General features: G+C 40.8%; 2 protein-coding genes across 2 annotated transcripts; both read right to left on the reverse strand.

Annotated features, from left to right (window-relative positions):
• Nucleotides 1–838: 838 nt before the first annotated feature.
• trpv4 (transient receptor potential cation channel, subfamily V, member 4) lies at nt 839–14,587 on the reverse strand. The gene is made up of 17 exons (XM_053421808.1): nt 14,337–14,587; nt 13,252–13,330; nt 11,777–12,234; nt 11,026–11,198; nt 9,739–9,891; nt 8,565–8,705; nt 7,016–7,314; nt 6,736–6,915; nt 5,756–5,914; nt 5,053–5,145; nt 4,846–4,919; nt 4,322–4,487; nt 4,177–4,243; nt 3,302–3,606; nt 2,595–2,722; nt 2,396–2,502; nt 839–2,278 (listed from the first exon to the last, which is right to left on the reverse strand). The coding sequence occupies exons 2-17, from the start codon at nt 13,258–13,260 to the stop codon at nt 2,187–2,189; spliced, it is 2,604 nt and encodes an 867-aa protein (XP_053277783.1). The 5' UTR covers nt 13,261–13,330; nt 14,337–14,587; the 3' UTR covers nt 839–2,186.
• Nucleotides 14,588–16,202: 1,615 nt separating this feature from the next.
• gltpa (glycolipid transfer protein a) lies at nt 16,203–20,085 on the reverse strand. Its single transcript, XM_053420793.1, has 5 exons — nt 19,824–20,085; nt 17,967–18,025; nt 17,751–17,884; nt 17,517–17,667; nt 16,203–17,170 (listed from the first exon to the last, which is right to left on the reverse strand). The coding sequence occupies exons 1-5, from the start codon at nt 19,924–19,926 to the stop codon at nt 16,988–16,990; spliced, it is 630 nt and encodes a 209-aa protein (XP_053276768.1). The 5' UTR covers nt 19,927–20,085; the 3' UTR covers nt 16,203–16,987.
• Between the last annotated feature and the right edge of the window lie 796 nt (nt 20,086–20,881).

Raw genomic sequence — 20,881 nt, forward strand, 5'->3', positions numbered from 1 at the left:
TCAGAGAGAGAGATGAGTGGGAGGGGGAGGAGGAGGGTGGTGGGAAGCGAAGGGGTGAGGCCCTATTTAACGTGAGGGAGAATCACCACGTTTTTAAATGGAAAACCAAAGGTGAGGCGTAATGAAGGAAGGTGAAAAGCAGTGAAGCTCTTCCTGAATTGCTGCTAGCTTGTGGTTTCATTACGAAGGCAAAAGTCCATAATTATGTAGCAGGTGTTGGAGTGGGGTCAACGAGACCTGAGATCCACAGGAGAGAAAATATAAGTGGACGGCTTTCTACAAACTATAACCTATTATGGTAATAACAGTTAACTCTGACAATGCATTACATGCAGCTGTAATAAAAAACAGAAAATGTGCCAAACAGCATCTGCAGGAGAAGACCCTCATCTGGGATGTGGAAGACACGGAGGAATTTAGATCTCTGCAGCCATCAGCAGGCCAGACCAGGAACTACAGTTGATCATTTGAAGAGGAAGACTGATCAGGAATCGAAATCTTTGCAATGAGTAATTGAGAATTGGGTTTAAATGAGCGACTTGGTACAAAGCAATACTCTGCAACATTACAAAAAGTGATTTTTTTTTGCTATTTTAAATAATCAGGGGGTTGGGGTCATCCAAAGAATCACAGAACAGTGTGATTACAGTTCTACGAACATTACTAATGTTTAATTGTTTGTAGTATACTCATATGGCTCTTAAAAATATAAAAGGAAGCCAAGTAAAAAAGCAGATTAAAATAAAAATATCATATGAAACCATTCTTTCTTTCCCTCACTTTTCATTGTGCATGAATCATTGTGATATGATCGTGCACTGACACCAAACTTGCATCCTTGTTTCTTTACATGCAAACTGTTTTGCATGTAAAATTATTCAAGTACCGATTAGAAAATCTAAAATCTTTGCATGCAGAAATAGCAAGACAGACTGTTGTGTGCTTTATAAATAAATTCAGTGTTTATTGTTCTGTGCAGCAAGGTACAAACCAAATATAATGCATAGACGTGTCTCCATGTAAACAAAGTGAACAATGACCTGCGACCTTCAACAGTAAGGGTTAGGGTCTAAATGAAATGTATTGTCTCTCTGCTCCTCATCAATGTGCATTAACACGTATAGATGCATACATTCAGTAGAGACAAATAGAAAAAGAGAGCTGCTGTATAGGGCATTGAGCCAAGAGCAACGAAAACACTGCAGCAAATAGAGGAAAGTACATAATGGTGAGGCCTGAGAGTTGATTATGCAAATACCCCAGCTGCATAGGAACAATAACTCTGGAAATTCAAAGACAAACCGTAACACGGAAGGCTATTGTCTCATATTTGCACATTAGCTTGACAAGTACAACCTGCTCATCATGCCCATCTTGTTCGGAACAATGTCTTTGTATTCATATAATAATGGACACATCAGAAATTGGCACAGTGCATTGTTTCAGTTCAAATGAGGGCTGCCTGCTCCGCCAGTCCAAGACTGAGACTTTCATAGATTTAAAACTATTTGACTGATACAATATAGAAAAGACAAAATATTGTATAAAACATCCTCTATACAAACCAGCATATACATATAATTACTTATGCACACATCATATATTTATATATATATATATAATAAAAACACGCAACCTTAAGCTGAATTATAATGTATAAATTTATAAATATTTACTGCAATGTTCTCTTGAAAAAATATTTTTCATGTGTAAATGGTTCAAAGCTTTCATTTACACTGCTAATATATGTCTAACATGTGGAATACAGTACATTTACATTTTCATGTTTCTTTTTGAATAAAAAAAATCATAGTTAACAGATCACTGTGTCATTAATGCCAAATTTTCCTTATTCTCAAGAGAAAGAGAAATAATAATGTGACATTCATTGTGATACTTATCGATATTGACAGAAATGAATTACTCTATTTAGTTTTCTTTAAATCATACTTGAGTTATTTTTTAGGACATTGTAAATCCAGTATCTCTGTGCTCTCAGTCCTCTGTCCAATACTGACTGTCTCACTGTAATATCTACTATTCTCTGTGTGAAGAAAAGGCACGTGAGATTTGTGCAAATTAGAAGCACTTATTGGCCAGATTGTCCCCAGCAGAGTCGTGTCACTGACGCTGATGGCTCTCCTCTGTCTCTTTAGAAGAGGGACAGTACTAGTCCTCTGCCGGTGTCAGCGCCTGCGTGTCAGAGGCTCCATCTCCACCACTGCCTCACGACCCTTATTTAACTCCACCACTCGTGGGACTACCGTGGACCAGCGATCTGGACGGGGATAACAAAGAAGAAGGATTTTATTTAATCTGTGTGAATGAATGTATGTGCTGCTCCCGCTGTGTTTGTCTGTGCATTTATTCATGAGAGAGCAGTGTGAAATCTCACCTCTCCTCAAGACTCCAACGCCCTGCTGCTGCACATTGACTTGGCCTGGGTCCTCGCTGATTATCGCCAGGTTCTGATTCCAGTGACACCAGCGAACCTCGTCCACCCTGATACATGAGGACAGTGCTGGCTTTGACAGTTTTCTCTGGAGTGGCATTGGCGCTGCACAGTGACAGCGAATATGAATCATGCTAAATACCTGAAGCACCAGCGTCGGTCAGGTGTGCCGTCCCAGTTCTTCCCCACGGTCACCATCTCCCCGGATCGAAAAGACCTGCGCAGGCAGACTGGGAATGAGCGCTCGATGTCCAAGATGGTTGTCGCCCACTGTGAATATACATTATTTAAACATGTATTTATTCCATCAAACTACAGAAACATGTCATGAATAAAGCATCAAAATGAATCGTTTTGAACTAAATTTATGGCATGTGTGATTTGGCTGATCCTCTGCTCGTGCCTTAGTTTGACATTCGTGGTTTTGAGGGAAATATCTCAACATCTATTTCTCAGATTAGCATGAAATTTGGTACAAACATTCACAGCAGCAACAGCTTGAATTAGAATAGTGGATACTTCCCCTTCCAGGCCCAACAGTCACATTTTATTAAAATAAGCTGCACCAAATTGCACGCACTCATAAGTATAATTTCCCTAAATGTGTTATTCCCCGACACATACCATATCCTTTCACCAAACTTTGTGTTGATTCATTCAGTTGTTTTTGTGTAATCTTCATTACAAACATACAAACCAACAAACAAACCGAGAAAACCTCAGATCAAAATCTCATACACAAAATCAAAACTTGTGTTAATGAAGCCAAATCTATCTGATCAAGACTAAATTGTAACGACATTGAATTCAGACTCCTTTGTCACCGCCCTCCAGCAACAAGCAGCTCACCTGAAGCTTCCAGATCTTCTTGCTTTCCTTGGACACCTGCCCCACCGTCTCCCCCATCAGAGCGATCAACATGTTGAGCAGCAGCACAAACGTGAGGATGATGTAAGTAACCAGCAGGATGAGGAAGACGGCGGGATACTGTGCACTGCTGATCATGTCCAGCTCTCCCATCCCAATGGTCAGCTTGAAAAGGTCCAGTAGGAAGTTGCTGAACGTGTCGGGGTCCCTGCACTTTGGGTAGGTGGGGCAGTCCCCGTCACACTCAGATCCTGGTGGAGGACACACGGTCAGCAGGGTCACCAGGGCTGTGGGGTGGGAACAGAGGAGGTTGGGTTATAGATCTGTGCGAGCACTATAAGGAAGAAGTGAGACATAGTTCAACATTCTGAGAAATACAGTTAATCCACACAGGAGTGAAGAATACAAGCTGGCTGGAATAGTCAGCCTAAAGACGTTGACGGTTTTGTGGATCAAACATAAAGAACATGTTGAGTAGGCCTATCAGCTTCAGGTACTACAGTAGTAAGTGGTTTTGAATTCAGGCTGGGATTGTTAGCTCAAATCTCAACACTGGAAACAGGACAGGTCAACATTGTGTTAGCTTTAAGAGTTACACGTTAAGCTTAGCTTAGCATAAAAAGTGGAAATTATTATGTTTCCATTTACAAATGATAATAACAGTACAGCAGTTAGTTGTTTTATATTTTAACCTTGGACTTTGATGCTTTCCTTGTAAGTCTTATGAAATTGTCTCTGAACATCATTTAAAATGCATTTAGACGTCCCTTAGGGGCTCTGTATGTATCAGCAAATTGCAGTCTATCTGTAGTAGTGAATGCTGACATACTGGTAAAATCGGACGAACATAAGCCTACCTGATGCATATCCAATCATGAAGAGCACATACACCAACAGAAACCTGAAAAGGTCTTTGAAAAGAATCTGAGAACGAAAAAAGGGAAGTTAAAAGTCACGGACTGTGATATTTACAGTGATTTAATCATCTGTCCCATATCTCACCTTCTGTATCATTATACTGTAGGTGCCAGTGAGCTTCAGGCCTCTGGTGAAGTAAAGGGTGTTCATCCAGCCCAGGACAAGTGCAAACACCATCACAGACACATAGGCCTTAATGCCCGACAGGTAGAGAGCAGCTGTGACTACAATCAGCACAGAGTAGATGAAACTAGAGAGGAAAGAGGACAACTTTGTCAAATAATTGAACTTTTCAGTTATAATTAAAGGCACAAAGGCCTGACTGCTGGTGTTTCGCACTGCAAGAGAATGTAGACATCACAGCCATGTTGATAATGATCTAAAGCAACACAGTTCAGAGGCACTCGACATTATCTGCTCTTTGTTTGGATCATGGGTTTAATTAAAGATGCAAACTATAAAACATGCCAGGGAGAAGGCGGAGATATTAATTGGATGACTCCATTAAGGAGGGTGCATAATTTGCCTTGGGTAAAAGTCAGCAAGAGCTGCAGCCCAGATGAGGAAGAGGAGGGAGGAGGGAGGAGGGACAGAGGACGGGGACTTACTACAGCAGCTGAAAGGATCCATCAATTAATAAAGACTTCACCCCAGGACACTTCTTCAGGAAGACGTCTTTAATCTGCAAAAAGCAGGAGAAACATTTCCATCACGACAACAACGCTATTGTGACAGTGCTGAGCTGGATCTGGAGAACAATGGTGAAACAAGTAATGACCAATCTGTGAATGTGTGTCAGAGCCTCGTTGACTCACATTGGTGAGGAAGAAGAAGATTCCTGATGCCAAGGTGACGACCTCCCCCGCCATCCGCACGTAGTCAGAGGAGGTGTTGTACGGGTACGGAGGCTGGAAGGAAGGAAGGAAGGAAAGCAGGAAGGAAGGAAGGAAAGAAGCAAGGACTTTAGATTAAATTCAATCTGAATGTCCTAACACTAAAACATATTCAATACAGTATGCAGAGAAACAGCCTAATGAGAAATATCAGTCTTTAAGAATAAATGTGTCATCAGTCAGTTTGTTATTTGCGGAGTTAGATATGATTGTAATCAATATTTATCGATTAGATATAAAGATGCTAGCCAGATAGCCGCTGATTAGCTTAGTTTAGTTTTAGCACATAAACCTCCATCTGCTTTTAAATGGCGAACAGATTAAACAACTAAATCATATAAAACATTTAGTGGTGCTACTAGGAGGATTTTGGACAGAGCCAGGCTTCACCAGGTTTCAATATGGTATCAATCTTCTCGACAAAATCTTGGCAAGAAAGCAGGTAAGTGTATTTCCCCAAATGCTTAATATTCCTTCAATACAGAAATGGTAATTTGACAGTACATGATGAATTACCATTATAACGGTAATAAATGAGCTACAGGCTAGTATGGCAGAAACCTAGAACATATATCAAGCCATGCCGTGAGAACAATCCACACATTTCCAGTTGGTTCACACCCACCTCTTCCTGTGTTGGGTGGTAATACGCCACGAGTGTGAAGATGATCATGGTGATGAGGTAGGAAACCACACTGATGTAAAAGGTGACTGCACCAAACTTCTGCCATTTGGCCCGGAGCAGCTCGTTGATGGGCTCCACTGCCAACATCTCATGACGGTTCTGACAAAGAGACCGGAAACATGAAGCTGCTACAGCGTAATACAATCAAATCCTGATCCGTTATCACACTCACATTGTTTTATTGCACTCAGGTATTTGCGCTCAGACGTTTTAGAAATGTTTATGTTTTATCTTGATGTTTTTTTAATATTCACCCTGTATCAACCATGTGGCTCTTAATACTGCTGCACTTCTTTTATCAACATGGCGCCTCTTGCAGTCTAAAACACCAGCAGATCATTATAGAAAAGTAAATAAAATGTAGCCTCACATAACTATGCCACTAGGCGAGCAATAGAAGGTAGGTTTTCACTCCCCAGAACTAATACCAATTTTCTTAAACGCAATGTGGGATACAGAGCCATGAAATCATGGAACCTACTACCAACAGAAATGATAAACGTGACACGTAAATGTATGTTCAAAAAGCAAATAATGAAACACTTAGGTACAGCATACTTGTGACACTAGATGGTGATGTACTGTACATAAATGTGTAGTATTCTCTTACATGGTTTGCAGTTTTCGCTTCTATGGAATTGGATATATCAGTGTTTTATATCATGACAAAGGTATTTTAACTTTTGATATTTGTAATGTAACGTATGTTTGATATTGGTATGGTAATGTATGTTTTAAATATTTGATATCTGTATGTATGTTTTAAATGTGGACCCCACTAAAAGTAGCTCTGTCTTAGGGTAGAGCTAATGGGGATCCTTCTAAATAAACAAACAAATACATTGATCTTGAGAGAAACAGCATTTAATTCCGGCTTTTGGAATAACAAGGCAATCTTGAATAAAACTGTCAGCACTCACCTCGTTGCGACTGTTGTAGACGAGGATCTCCAGCACAGATGGCTCCTCTCCACATGTATCCAGTGATGAGAGATCATAGAGGGACGAGTACACCGGACCGTACGCCCAGTCCTTAAACTTTCGAGACAGGTGACGAACTTCTTCATCTTTGATCTCTCGTCGGATAATGTGCTGAAAAACCTGAAGGATTATGGAGATAATGATGTGGAAATGTGACGATAAGACCTTTTTATTATCGTGATGCCGCTTGACCTTTGATGCATTATGGTCCCTAGCTCACCCCTATCTTGCCCAGTTTGGCCGCCATCATGAGAGGTGACATGCCATCGCTGTTGAGCACCGTCTCCAGGCTGCATTCTGGGTAGAGCTTGGCGCTCTTGATCAGCAGCAGGTCGTACATCTTGGTGAGGAAACGGGTGTTGTCCTTGGTGTTGTCTCCGATGTGCACCAGGGCGTGCAGCACCGTGTTGCCGCGGGAGTCCTGGCGCCGCAGGTCAGCTTTCTTGTGTGGGTTCTCAGTCAGGTAGTGCACTATGTCAGGCTGGTTAGTGCACGCAGCCAGCGAGAGAGGCAGCTCACCTGGGCAAACACACACACAGAGAAAGAAGAGGGAGCAGTCACTTCATGGTAAAGTCACAGGAGATCAAGAGCATGGCACCTCACATTCAAAATAAGCATTTCAACAGGAGGGTTCATTAAGAACTGTAGCTGGCATCTGTATGTTTCTGCTAAGCATGCTAAACATGGATCAAAGATGGGACTTAAATCCCCGCCATGAAAACAGCCCAATTAGCAGTTGTTGGAGGGAGGGGCCTGAGGGCCGAGAGCAGCTGCTGAAAATGAGCCGTTGCCATGGGTGACAGATTACTTTGTCACCTCCCATAGAAACGCTCCTCTTCGTGGATTTGCACGGGTGCATGCAGAGTGTTAGCGTGAGTCTAAATCCCATTAGCCATCAGCCCTGCCAGGTTCCTGTTCACCTCGCTGCAAAGCTCCGCGGCAAATTACTCACACTGTGCCCGGACACGCTGGGATTTGGGGAATGACAACAGTGCTGAGTGCAAATAGAAATCACCTCCTCTGAGACGAGCGGGGAATCAGCGTAGAGTGTCATCAAATATACAATTCTGGAAATTGGGTTGTGGAAAAAAAAGAAAAAAAAGCAACACCAGTCCAAAACAGCTACCTTTCTTTTAGTGTTTGTGAAGAGAGAGGTGAAAATCAATTATAGATGCTGTAATTATCATCAAAAGGTCACAAATAACAACATATTTCTCTCTGGGCTCGGAGGAGGAGGTAGGGCCAGAGCAGGAGCCAGCAGAGGGCAGTGTTGAGTTTAATTCACTGGCTCTGATTTATTCATTCTCCTCCTGGTCTTAAAGGTCAGTGAAGCCCGTCCCACCAGCAGAGGATATTTACTTTTCCTCACTGCAGAACACAGACACCTTTCACTGGATGCACCTCTTGAACATATGACATAATGCTTTTCTTTTCATGTGTTTTTGGCGCTTTGCTGCCGGTGGTTTAACGTGCCACGCTTTAGAAAAACATTTGGCTGTAAGGTTAAAAAAGAGGAAGGGTGGAGTCTCATGTCACCTCATGTCTGCACGGCAAAGGAGATTTGCTATTGCCAGGAAAATGTACCACTGGTTTAACTGTTTTATCTTGGCAGAATAGGTACTTGTGGGTGCACAACATCAGACGCACCACATCGTTAGAACAGTATGAGGCAGAAAAGGCAGTTTTGCTCAACTCTATCTATGACTGTTTCGTTGTATAAGTAGAAATACAGATTTATGAATTTGAAATGAGCTGGCAAAGGTAATTACCAAAGTAGAAGTAGCCCCCTTCATCTTTCGGCTGAAAGAAGCGACCTCTGGCCTGGGCATGAACGTCGGCCCCATTCTCCACCAGCAGCTCCACATACTGTTTGCAGCGTCGCTCTATGGCAATGTGGAGCGCTGTTTGTCCTGACAACACAACAAAACAACACAAACATTAGCTCAAGCCGTGTTTGCTCTTTTTATATGTGAAGTAATTACTCAACTGAAGTGTGTGGAGTTTAATACTGTTGACAGGCAAATAGGAAAGTTACACAAGACAAACAGTGTTGAAACTTTCTTTCTGCCTAAAGAATTTTTCCTTTTGTGAATCCGATGCCCAATTATGAACATGAGGGAGAAGGTCAAACAAAAAGCTGTGAAGTGGTCTAATTTATGTACAGGTTTATTTTCTTTTCGGATCAACACCAATAGAAACTGAGCTGTTAAACTTCTTTATGGTGTCACATAAAAAGCATTTCCTGCATGAAAAAGAAAAAGAAATGTTTTTGATCCAACTACCACACTTAAAAAGTACAGAAGATTAGGTAAACATGCAAATGAATAGTAACATCTGATTTTGTATTACAAGCTGTTGAAAAGGCTCCTGTCACTGTGTTCTCATAACTAATAATGTGAAAGGTGAAATCCAAACAAAGCCTGAGCTGCACAGTCGCTACAAAATGTTGCTCTTCCCACTAATTGGGCCTCACCTACAGGAGCAGCCTGTCAAACCCAGAGTAAACCAACAACAACCTCTGTCAGCTTCAGCTCCGAGGAAGACGAGGAGACTGTAGTCTTACAAACTACACAAAATAAAACCTGCTTTCAGACATAGACTGTCTGGAAAAGGCAGATGTGTGAGTGTCTCAGTCGCTCTGGACATTTTCTGGATCTTTTATTGCCAGCCCCCCTGGTGAAAATGTCCAGAGCATTCAAGGCGAGGGAATGGGCGCGTTAATGACGTTTCTGAAACGCAACAGGCGCAAAACTGAAAAGACAAAAAGAATATAAATATCTCAGGATAAAAAATAAGAGGAGTCATACACGTAGAAGACGCTGACAAAGAATCTCATCTTTCCAAGTTGACGTTCCGAATTTGACGCTAATGTCCCGTGATTCCTGCCATGAATTCTCACGGCATTTTTCTGTTGTTGTGAACATTACTGGTTTGTTTCCGTACCTCTGTAGTAAAGATCCCTGAAGGGTGAGTTGATGAACTCCCTGAGGTTTCCAGTCTTCTCTGCGATGTCGACCAGCAGTGGGATGGTGTCGTTCTCACCCGCGTAAAGGTTCAACAGAGCTTTAGGCAGACAGGTCTTACCTGTTGATGGCTCTGGTAGAAACATATGATAAAAGACAAAGAATATTTTTGGATTTAGACAGAGTTTTTCATAGAGGTTGGTCCCATGTCAGTGTCAGACAGGGTCTCCCAGGTATTTCCCCTGAGTCTAATCAGATGAGGTCAGATAAACCTTCATCAACATTACCTTTCTATCCATCCATGTGTTACTCTAAGCTATTTATATCAACATTTAACATATATTTTGTCATTTCTATCTTCCATCCATTCATTTCAGCTGTATTTAAATTGTCTATCCACTACTTTTGGCTAAATATCAAACATAAATCTATTTAATTTAACTAGCTATTAGAACTATTTGATAATTTGTTTGCGGTATCTCAATTATCCAGAAGTATTTAACTGTGTATTCTTTCAATTTTTAGCAGAAATATTTCTCTTAATCCATTATTTTGTTGATTATTAACTGCTGGCCTGCTAATGTTGATTCGTTTTCATACACGCTTAATTACAACCTGTGGTGTTCACATGTCACAATTGACTCATAATAATTTGTTTATTTTTTTCAAATAGTCATTTCCTTTTTTTAATTAACTGAGCTCCTCCACTTACCCATGGTAACTTAAACATTCCTGGTTATGATGTCAAGCCATGTAAAATGTGACTGAACTGGGAATGAAGATACACAATTAAAGGAGAGTCTGGGGAGCTGTCACATGGAGTTTTCAGGGTTCATGAGAACAAACTGTTAAAGACAGGGGTCAAAGCAGCCATTCACTACTTTTAGCCATTTTTGTAAAGACTCCAGGCCCCGGTTAACTCTGTGAGAGACGACAGTTTGCTGTTAGTTTTCTCTGCTCCTTGTTATGAGCCTGAAAACCTCCTGAGACAGAAGCTTTGTTTGGACCAGCCTTCAGTGGGACAAAGACTCACTCCACCTTTTCCTTCTCACATCCTCTGGGCAAAAAAGAATCAAGAGGGAGAAGTCTTTTTATACAGAAGTAGATTAAGTGAGATTCTGGTTTGGAACAAAGGCAGAGTCGAGATTTTGAACAGAAACGGAGTAAAAGAGGAATAGATCTAAACTTCTGAACATTAAACCTGTTTTATTCCCGATCACTTATTGGTTTGACTTAGTAGACAGATATCTACATATTTTAGTCTTACCTCTGAAATCCTCATCAGTTAACCGCTTGCCGTTACTTTGCAGGTACTCTAACAGGCCGTCGAGGGCCCCGGGCTCTCCACGTGACACACCGTCAAACAGGAGAGAGCGGTTGAATGTTTTCAGGATCTTTGGTGGATCTGTTTGACCATCATCACAGGACGTCTCAGTTTTACTGAGGACACACAAAAACATGACATGATGGTACTGTGGGCTACAAAAAGATTCAATCTGGGATTGTCCTAAAATCGACTACTTCTTTTTCAGTGGATAAGACATCTTTTACTCGGTCAGTCGCACCCTCCAGAGCTTCAATAAATAGACCTCTGTGTGTATGGGACAGGTAGGCAAAAAGAGGCAGCAGCCTAAATATTACCTCAACGGCTGCAGAGCAACTAACAAAATCCTCTCTGTTAGATCAGTGAATAGGCTGAATGAAGGACTGCAGTGTGTGTGTGTTAGTGAGTGTGTGTGTGTATGTGTTAGCGTGTGTTTGTGTTAGTGTGTGTGTGTGTGTGTGTGTGTGTGTGTGTGTGTGTGTGTGTGTACATACTTCCACATGTGGCACACCTCTGTCTACAGAGCAGCAGTTGTGGGAGGTTTTTTGTTTTTATGACAACATTTTTTCAAACCAGCCCTTTTTTGGTAAAACAAGAAGTAAAGGCTAAAACCTAAAGGTTTAAAGAAATGCCCAACTTTTAAATCCTGGAAATACATGAATTACAGTTTCGAGACAGGGAGGCTCCTTCTCACCCTCGTGGAAGCTTCTTCCTGCGTTTCTTTTGGTTGCTCATCTGGCTGTAGGTGCCGTAGTCAAAGAGCGAGTCCATGGGGGCTTTCTTGGGTCCCTGAACCACATTAGACTCGTATATGGTGGACTCCAGCAGGTCCATTGGGTTGGAAATGCCCTTTTTGAAAGCACCCTGGAACTTCATCCGCAGGTTCGGTCTGCTGTCCACAGGCTGGCCGGGCTGAACCAGCTCCAGAGCTCCAGCAGCTGAATCCTGGCTCGTGTCCTGAGTCGATGGGGGGGCATCTTCGCTCTCGAACAAGTGCGAGAGGTCAGAGAGGGGAGACGCAGCGTCGGCCTCAGACTGGGCGGCCTCGCCATCGCCTGCGTCCACAGAGACAACAGCTCTGGCAGGAGCAGATGTGAGGCTGTCAGCCTTGGACAAGGCAAGGTGGCACCTTCTGAAGAGAGCAGAGCGACCCTGAAATAAAGAGCACCAGACAGCGTTCTGAGTGAGCTGCACAGCCTCAGCTGGTCAGGCGAGATGGTTCAAATGCAACAAAGAGGTTTAAATCAGTTTAAATTCAATCAGAGATCTATGATAGTGATTCCATTGGAACATATTTCATAACTTAGAAACTGTCCAGTTAAAACAGTTGACTTATCATTTTGTGTCATCTCCAACATTAAGGCAATTGCTTCTGTTTACAATAGCTGCATCCCAGTAACTATAATTTGTATTTCTTGTTTCAAATATTTGTATTCAAAGGATTTATGAAAGAAGAAAGAAATCCTGATAGTTAATACAGGATATAGGGTTTGTGTATCTCAAACATGACGAATAAGACAGAGAATACAGAGGAGAGAGCAATAAAATGAGAAATTAAATGAAAAATATAAATCATCCAACCGGTTATATTTCAGGATTAACTAGATGCACTCTAGATGTGGTGCATCGGTTCAAGAATTTCATACAATTTGTGGTTCATTTGTATTGAATTTCCTACATGCATTTATAGTAGTATTGAGAGAGTTGAGATGTACGTAAAGATGGTTTCCCATTCATTTTGATATTTAATGTTATGAAACCATTTTTACTCAGAGTTAGGGAGATCTTTTAAAAAGAGGTACGAACCAAAAACCATTCAGATCCATGTAAAAATCCTCTCCTAGTTTATTTTTTACTAGTAACCTTTAAACATTCAAATCACTTATACGGCATTTGTCATGAAAAGTTATTCTCCGCTCTTTAACCTAAGCATTTTTGTTTTATTTAATAAAGGGTAATTAAATGTGGGATCTGAGAAGGTGTCATGTTTGCTGTAATCAAGGTGGCCCAACTCTGTTCATGAAGAAAATCCTACAGAGTAATAGTGACAGGAGCTAATTGGACAAAACAATTTTACAATTTTAACTTTTAATACTAGAAGTACCAAAGGGATCCTGGGAGTTTTAAACAGATTTTAAGTATACAGTTGACAGTTAACCCCCTTTGTACCTCATTCATGCCTTTCACAGTGATGTGCCAAATTCCTCTTCAGGGGAAACTGGAAATGATGCTGAAGCATGTAGGCACCCTGAAGAAACACAGTAAGCGTCATAAGAATTACTGACACAGAAGCACAGACCAAAAGCAATCAGTGTTGTAAGGGGCACAATAGGAACTCTGAAGTTTGAGGAAAACACAGCAAAGGACTGATGCTAAAACCAGAATAAGTCTGTTTCCTCTCCCTTGTCAGAAGAACCTCTTATACATTTCCCATCCTCTCAGCACCCATCAACACAAACCGCAGCAGGCTATCACAGAAGTTCAACACGACTTCCTCACGTCCCTCCACAGCTTCCTTTAGAATGGAGCTCTTTCCTGAGTTTGTCCTTTACATTGCCAACTTATCTAGGCCAGAGCGAGCTGTAAAGGAGCAACACAAACAGAGGAGCTGGGGTCCTGCTGAGGGAGGGGGTGACTCACAGCCTGTCTGACACAAGGGGATTTTCATACCTTTACACTTCAGCAGGCATCCGATAGTAAAAAAGACAGAAGCACAAAGACGAGTCTGCCCTCGCTAAACTATTATAACAGACCTAGAACAAAGGATTAAGTTGCTTAGTAGTGAGAGAGGACCTGCTGTGTATTAAACCTGTCAGAGTGACGGACTGGAATCATGAAATATCAAGTATTTTTATATATATACACCTAAATTTAAACAAGTAGGGTCAAGACAGTTGCTAAAATAAAGTCGAGAAAGAAACAAAAGTTAAAAGCCATGTAATGAAAACTTTTTTAAGTTTTAAAAGAGGATGCTATGGTTGTACTAACTGATCAACATTTGAATATTCATTCATTCGTTTTTACTCTAAAGAGAAAAAAAATGAATTATAAATATAAATACTTTTTTGACAAAGAGCGTGCTATTTAAGTTCTGACAAACCTAAAAAACTCTGTTATATAAAATTCCTGAAGTTGGGACTTGGTAAAAATAGTTTAAAAAGTTTAGGCTACTTTCTAACTAATACAGATGAGATAGAATGACAACTTTGTGAGCAGAAGAATAAAGAACCATAAGAATCAGAGGAGTTTCTTACCTTGATGTGATCAGTTGACGCTATTCTCTCTTTTCTCTCAGATTATCAGGGTCGCAGTTTGCTCCATAGTTTGAAAACGCCTCGGACTGAGTTCCTCTCTCTTCTCTACAGGATCAATGTGTCTCCAGCCTGGAAAGTCTTCACTGAGCTACAGCAGGTTCCCTCTGCTCCATGTGTCCGGGGAGCTCCACCAGAACAACGGATGCTTTCACACAGTTTGGGTGGACGGGTGGGACCGGACAAGCTTGGCAGAAAACTCCTGCCTCCAAGCGGAAAGAAAAACACAGTTCCTCGGGTGGCCGCTGGGGGCTCTGCTGATTCAACAGAGATTCATTCATTCTTTCTTTCATTGGTCCCTATGAGTGCTCTCCTGTGTGTAATTTAATGGTACATCTGTTTTACACGTTAATTCTACTGAGCTTTGATGTCATCTTGAATGAATTTTGATCAACCTGTTTCTTTGTTTATACTTTTATTTTGTATATTTTGGATAATACAGTTTATTGAGAAAGAAATGCAACATCCATGTATATTTTGCTTATTCCAGGAAGCACAGACAGGTTTGTGGCTACAGATCGTATATATTCATGTGGTCTCAACAGGATTCATTTCCATTTAATTAAAAACTCTATCGATCTCACTGGAGCAGGGTGTGGTGAGTCCAGCAGCACAGGATGATGCACACAAAAAAACAAATTTCCAATTTATTTGGTGTAAACACTTAATAACAAGTAAGAGCTTGGTATTCATTTTTTTTTTTTAATCAGGCACAGATAAAGAAGTGATATCTGCAAGATGCACTTAAGGTTCAAACTGTAGAACTCATTAAACAGCCGGATGGCCTTTGTCAAGACATTGGGTTAGTATTACATTGGGTTAATATTACTGATGCATTCACATATATTACATAATAATTTACCCCCTTTGGTCAAGGTGAGTAAAATCTAAACTAAATCAGATGCTATAAGGTAATTTACTTCATAACAATTCATCATATTTAATCCATATGATTACAAATATTAAGGCTCAATTCATGGTAGCATTTCCAGTGAAGTAATAAAAAAAATCTTTCAGTGGAGTACAAATATAAAGTGGCGACAATAAATATAAATTAGTACAAATACCTTAACATTGTACAGAGCTGGTGTAGATTTGTATTTATTTACTCCCCATCACAACAACACTTAAAGAAAGGAATTCTACAAGAAAACCAAATGACAACCACATGACTTGTTGCACATATCTTTATTGCATATTGCACTTGAGTTGAAAATACACAATTTATTGCTTTGCACTGTACAAACACTGCAACTAAACTTCAGCCACAAGACAATCACCAGACAGACATTTCAGAACTGCTTAAACCAACCACAGGCCATCAACATATCCAAGTGTATTCAAGCTGTCTGTCCGTGAACATCACATTTGACACCCAGCTTCGGCTGAAAATTCACATCTATTTAAAAATAATGGAAAGGCAAAATGCTTTTTTTTTTAAATATATATATATATTTCCTTAATAATTAGGTTAAAAGAAAAGACACATTCAGTACCTGACAGAGTAAAATAAATTTGATGAAGCAGTGCTTTGGTAAAAAGGCCAAAGATAAACAATAGTTGCTTAGTAAAGAAACAAAGAGAGGCAGACCCTCAGAAATAATTTACATTTTGTTCTGCAGTGGTCTGCGTGGTTTACACAAGGGGATGTGTCGAGGAAAACACACGATTATAGGCACAGAAGTTTACATGGTCATGTTAAATGATCCATACCTTCTGCTTATTTAAAAGCCATTTATAACATTGAGAGTATACCTGCATATTTGAAGTGTTTAGTGTTGAGTGTGTATCCAACAGGTGATGACAGCTTGTATTGCATAAGATGACACATATGACTTCTTTAATCAAATTATGAGTTGTGTATTGCATATTGATTAATTGACTTCAAAATATAAGCCATAGCTCTATATGTCAGTGAGATATTTAAATATTTTATAAATAAAGACAATTAAAGATTTTCTGATTGTTTGCAATACATCTGGCCTCTTCTTTAGGATGTCATATACTGTTTCTCATACATAAGATAGGTGGACGGATTTGAACGCAAACATTTTTCACACAATTATTTTCAGCATACACAGCAGTTGAACTGCTATAAGCAAAACTCAATCACTAAAATTACTGTAACAGATGATTTGAATTGGGATTAGTTGTTTGGTATCAGACACTTCACATGTCCTCTTAATTCTTCTGTAACAATCCTGTTGCTGGATTTAAAACACTTGTTTAGTGAGAAGTACTTTTCTTGTAAAACCTTCTCCTATCTGAGAAAGAGAGGACTCATGACCATGAACATAAATGTCCGGCAGTTATTGTCTGAAGGGACATGACTCTACAAATGAAAAATAATGAAATACTGCATTTAAATGTGAAGATGGAAACTTTGCCCCAGAATCGAAAGACAACTATGAGGAAAAGGCACAAAGAGAAAGCCAGAGGCGGCAAAGACGACTCAAAAGTATAACAAATACACTCTCGCGTTGAACCATCAGATGGCCTGCAGGGAGCCGAGTCAATATGTAGTCTGCACAATCCTGACTGCATCATGTAAATGACTTTGTAAACTACACAGATCACTGGAGGCAAGAGGAACGTCACACTGAGTATTCAAGGTCGGCATTCATCTTACTGTACATCTCATAAATAGCATCAACGGTGGCAGTGAAGTTGATGAGGAATTTCCGGATTTTCTCCAAGCATTCCTCTTCCTTGACTTCTCGACCCTTGGAGAGCGCCTTCAGGAAATCGGACTTGTATGGAGCAGCGTAAAGAGCCGCCTGAAAGCCACACAAACATTTCAGATTCATACACCACATGTATTTTTCATCAAGCTCTCCGCTCTCTAACATAAGCGGCTTTCAGACATGCACACGACAGACGAAAAACTAAATTAATAAATATCTCTTGAGGAAAAAGTGGTGTCATACACATAGAAGAGAGGGTTTGTGGTTATAAGAAAAAAAAATCACAGGATCTCTGCGTCTGCCGGCTTTTGTTGTTCATGTGTGAAAGGAAAACTGCAGAGAAAGTCCGAACCCAATTCTCCGGAGATCGTCCACTGAACATGTCTGAAAACAGCTACACAAGTCATCGATAAAAAATAAACGTAAGGTGGTAACTGACCTTGAAAAGCTGCTGCACAAACCAGCCATGGTATTTCTTCAGGGCTATTTCATAGGCTTTGGCGATATTGACTCGGATGAGGTTTGGGTTGTTTTCATCCTTGTCACCGTCCACTAGGCTCTGCAGGAAGACTTGGATAAATCGTAAACCCCTGTTGAAAAACAAGATTATGAACGCACAGCTTCATAACACACAAAAAAAAAAAACACACCACAAATGTAAAATTACTCAAACCTTCTCAGCCACATGAGAGCCAAGGTCGCTCCGACTTTGGGCCATCCTGCTCCGTGCATTTCCTTCTCTGCTTCCAAAATCTGCTGCAGCGTCTTGAACCGTCCAGGGTTGGTATCAAAAACAGCTTTGATTTTCTAGTAGTAGAAACAATAGTTTTGAAAGTAAAAAACACATACATATTCATCCCAAGCCACATTAAATAATTACTGTACTTACTGCGATGTTGCCAGATAAGTCAGCTTTAATTGGTGCAAAGACCGTGGAGCCAAGGCAGTCTGAGGAGAAATATTTACACAGGGTGTGACCGAGAACCGAAAGAGTGACAGTAGGATGACATCATATCAGAGAACGAGGTACTATATTTTCATTTACTTCACACTGACTTTCCTGACGATTTTAACGTTACGAATTTCCTTTCGAGTTACGACTCAATTCTCAAAATCTCAAGTATTCTTTTATCGGTGTTGCCCTAAAACTCTGTCGCACACATTCTATTTAAAATTCCAGAGCTTCAACAAATCCAAATATTAGAGGCCTCATTAGAGGGTTATTTATATTGAAAGCACTACTGCAGTTATGTAGTTTGTGTCATTTAATTCTGTTCAAAATATGATCATATACTGTAGCTGCAGCAAAGATCTGGACCAAGCAGATCTGGATTCTGTGTAAATTCCAATATGACACATATGGCACATTTGGCTCGAGTAGTTCAAACTCTTGGAGCTGACAATACCACTGGCAGGTAAAGGCAATGTACCTTATTAGGCCTCATTAGGCCAATCATCCGAGTATTATTATTAGGTGTCTTTTAATTAGTCTGCTGACAGATCTGAGTATTTGGTGACGGGCCTGTGAACAAAGAGACATCTCGAGTGGCGACCACACGCGGCTCCTGGCTGACCCACTGACACAACACACAGCTTTCAGCCCCTGAGCCGTTAGTGGAATCGTCACAACACTTCATTTCAAAAACACCCTCCTTTCAGAATACAATTTGAAGTTGTGCATACAGAACTGTGCTTTTGGAAGCTAAAGAGAGTCAAATAAGCTGCTGCTAAAAGATATAATGATAAGAAAAAATTTGTAACAAACAGCATTATTTGATCTTGGCTTGGGAACAGCCGTGAACACCCACACATGAGTTCATTATCCTGAGTAAATAAATAGTTTTACACAGTCATGGTGGGACTTGGCCACACAGACTTAAAATAAAGATACAAAATATAAGTTGTAATTATTTTACAGTTGTCAATCAAGTACTGAACATACAGTACTATGAGTGGGTGTACTTTAATGGCTCGTAGGAAAGTTGGCTAAGAGATGACAATGGTGACAAGGAGGAAAAGCTTACTGTCGCCATCAGACTTGGTTTCCCTCAAGGGTTTCACATGGCAAATTCAATAGAGGACCTTTGGCATATTAATACAGAATGAAGTCGCACAAAGATGTCCTGGTGCACCATGCAACCAGTGAATGGGCAACGGGAACTCAACACCAGACTAATCAATTTTCACAACTTAAAATCCAGGCCAGTGGATTAAATTATGCATGATAACGGATTGTGGACAGCTGGGTGGAGAGAAATACGATCTCCCCAAAAAAAGATTATCATTCGGACCGATCAAGATCGTCTCGTTGGGCCTGGCAGAAGTGTTGTGACAGATTTGTCTCACAACACGTTTTGTATCCATTACTAAAAGTTGAACAAAGCTCAAGAGAAAAATTAACAATAGTGCAAAAAGGTCCATTGCAGAGGGCAACCTGCTAAAAAGAGACATTGTTCCAGGCATTTCTGGGCCTATATTGGTTATACAGCTTTATAAATCCACACGCATAGAACTATAATTATCGCTTTGTCAGTGGCATCAATCTGGCCTATACAACTACTAGCCTCTGACAACTCAGTCATTATAATAAGCTGAATAGAAATAAACTTGTGTCTGGAGGAGCATCATTTCTCTGCAGGCAGTGACAACTCAGAATAAGGTTTTCACATTTATTTCCACACAACTTCACATCCAGGGCTGTCACTACATAGCCTCAGCTGTGTCACACTGTGGAAACTTTACTTACCAAAGAACGGTGGAAGGTATGACACAGCCTCCAGAAACGGTCTTGTTTCCACCTGTCTGTCGGCTGGCAGCTGCCTGAACTGGTGCTCCATTAGCAGAGCCATCGCTTGAGTCCGGACACTCGCTTTACCTCTGAAATGAGAGCAACAGGCTGTCAACCCCGCACTGCAGAGTTACACCGACACCAGGGGAGAGGAGGGAAACTCTGAGTGTGTGCTTGTGAGTCTGATTGTGATTCTGTGTGTGTCTGTATGTGTGTGTGTGAGAGAGAGAGAGAGAGAGAGAGAGAGAGAGAGAGAGAGAGAGAGAGAGAGAGAGAGAGAGAGAGAGCGAGAGAGAGTCTGTGTGTGCATGTCGTATCTTTGAAGCAGCAGTGTCTTGTCGAAGTTGGTGTTTGAAGAGAGGAGACGCGGACCCAGAACTTGCAGCATAACAGAATTTATTACACAGAAGTTTCACAGGTCAGACGGGCTCCATGGTATGCCCGGAGAATTCACAAAGGCCAGATAGTGAAAATCTGGCTCCCCTCCGCCAGGCAAGCCCTTTTATAGAGGAGTTGTTTACCACAGAACTATAGATAAAATGACGTAGCACATAGGGTCTATGTCTAATTTTGCACATGTTTTTAGTTACTGTAAGTTTGAAGTCAACCCCCACATCTTTGCTCCTCCCTTAGCAGGCCAGATACCATATGATAGGTCAAAGATCATTCCCCAGAGGGGGACGAATAACTCAAACTCAAAACTTAGGAGGAAGCATGTCAGCATAGTATATACACATGTTAGAAAGCTCCGTCAGCTGAATTTACAACAATAACCTGCCATAATTTTATATAACCATGTTCAAGCTGAATATACAACATGCATGTTTATGCGTTGTTGTCATGAGCCACTTTTGGGAACAACTTTCAGACAACAGTCCAACTAATTGACCATGGGTTGTGAAACTTGGGACGAAAGCTGAGCCTTCAGTTGAGTAAACCAGATTTTTTGGGTCAGTGGTTACTGGTAAGTTAATGTTTAAAGTCTAGCCTTATGTTATGAGTAGGTGTATGTTAGG

The sequence above is a fragment of the Pleuronectes platessa genome, chromosome 4 (assembly GCF_947347685.1).
Source record: "Pleuronectes platessa chromosome 4, fPlePla1.1, whole genome shotgun sequence".
In the NCBI taxonomy this organism is placed as follows: domain Eukaryota; kingdom Metazoa; phylum Chordata; class Actinopteri; order Pleuronectiformes; family Pleuronectidae; genus Pleuronectes; species Pleuronectes platessa.

What these genes read in the sequence shown, in the direction of transcription:
- gltpa (XM_053420793.1), bottom strand. Translation starts at nt 19,926, where the DNA reads ATGGCTCTGCTAATGGAGCACCAGTTCAGGCAGCTGCCAGCCGACAGA. An exon ending in ATACCTTCCACCGTTCTTTG is followed by an intron (nt 18,026 to 19,823) that starts GTAAGTAAAGTT and finishes ATTTCTCCTCAG; the next exon opens with ACTGCCTTGGCTCCACGGTC. An exon ending in TTGTGCAGCAGCTTTTCAAG is followed by an intron (nt 17,171 to 17,516) that starts GTCAGTTACCAC and finishes TGTGGCTTTCAG; the next exon opens with GCGGCTCTTTACGCTGCTCC.
- trpv4 (XM_053421808.1), bottom strand. An exon ending in ACCACCCAACACAGGAAGAG is followed by an intron (nt 5,146 to 5,755) that starts GTGGGTGTGAAC and finishes CCTTCCTTCCAG; the next exon opens with CCTCCGTACCCGTACAACAC. An exon ending in CATGATTGGATATGCATCAG is followed by an intron (nt 3,607 to 4,176) that starts GTAGGCTTATGT and finishes CCCACCCCACAG; the next exon opens with CCCTGGTGACCCTGCTGACC.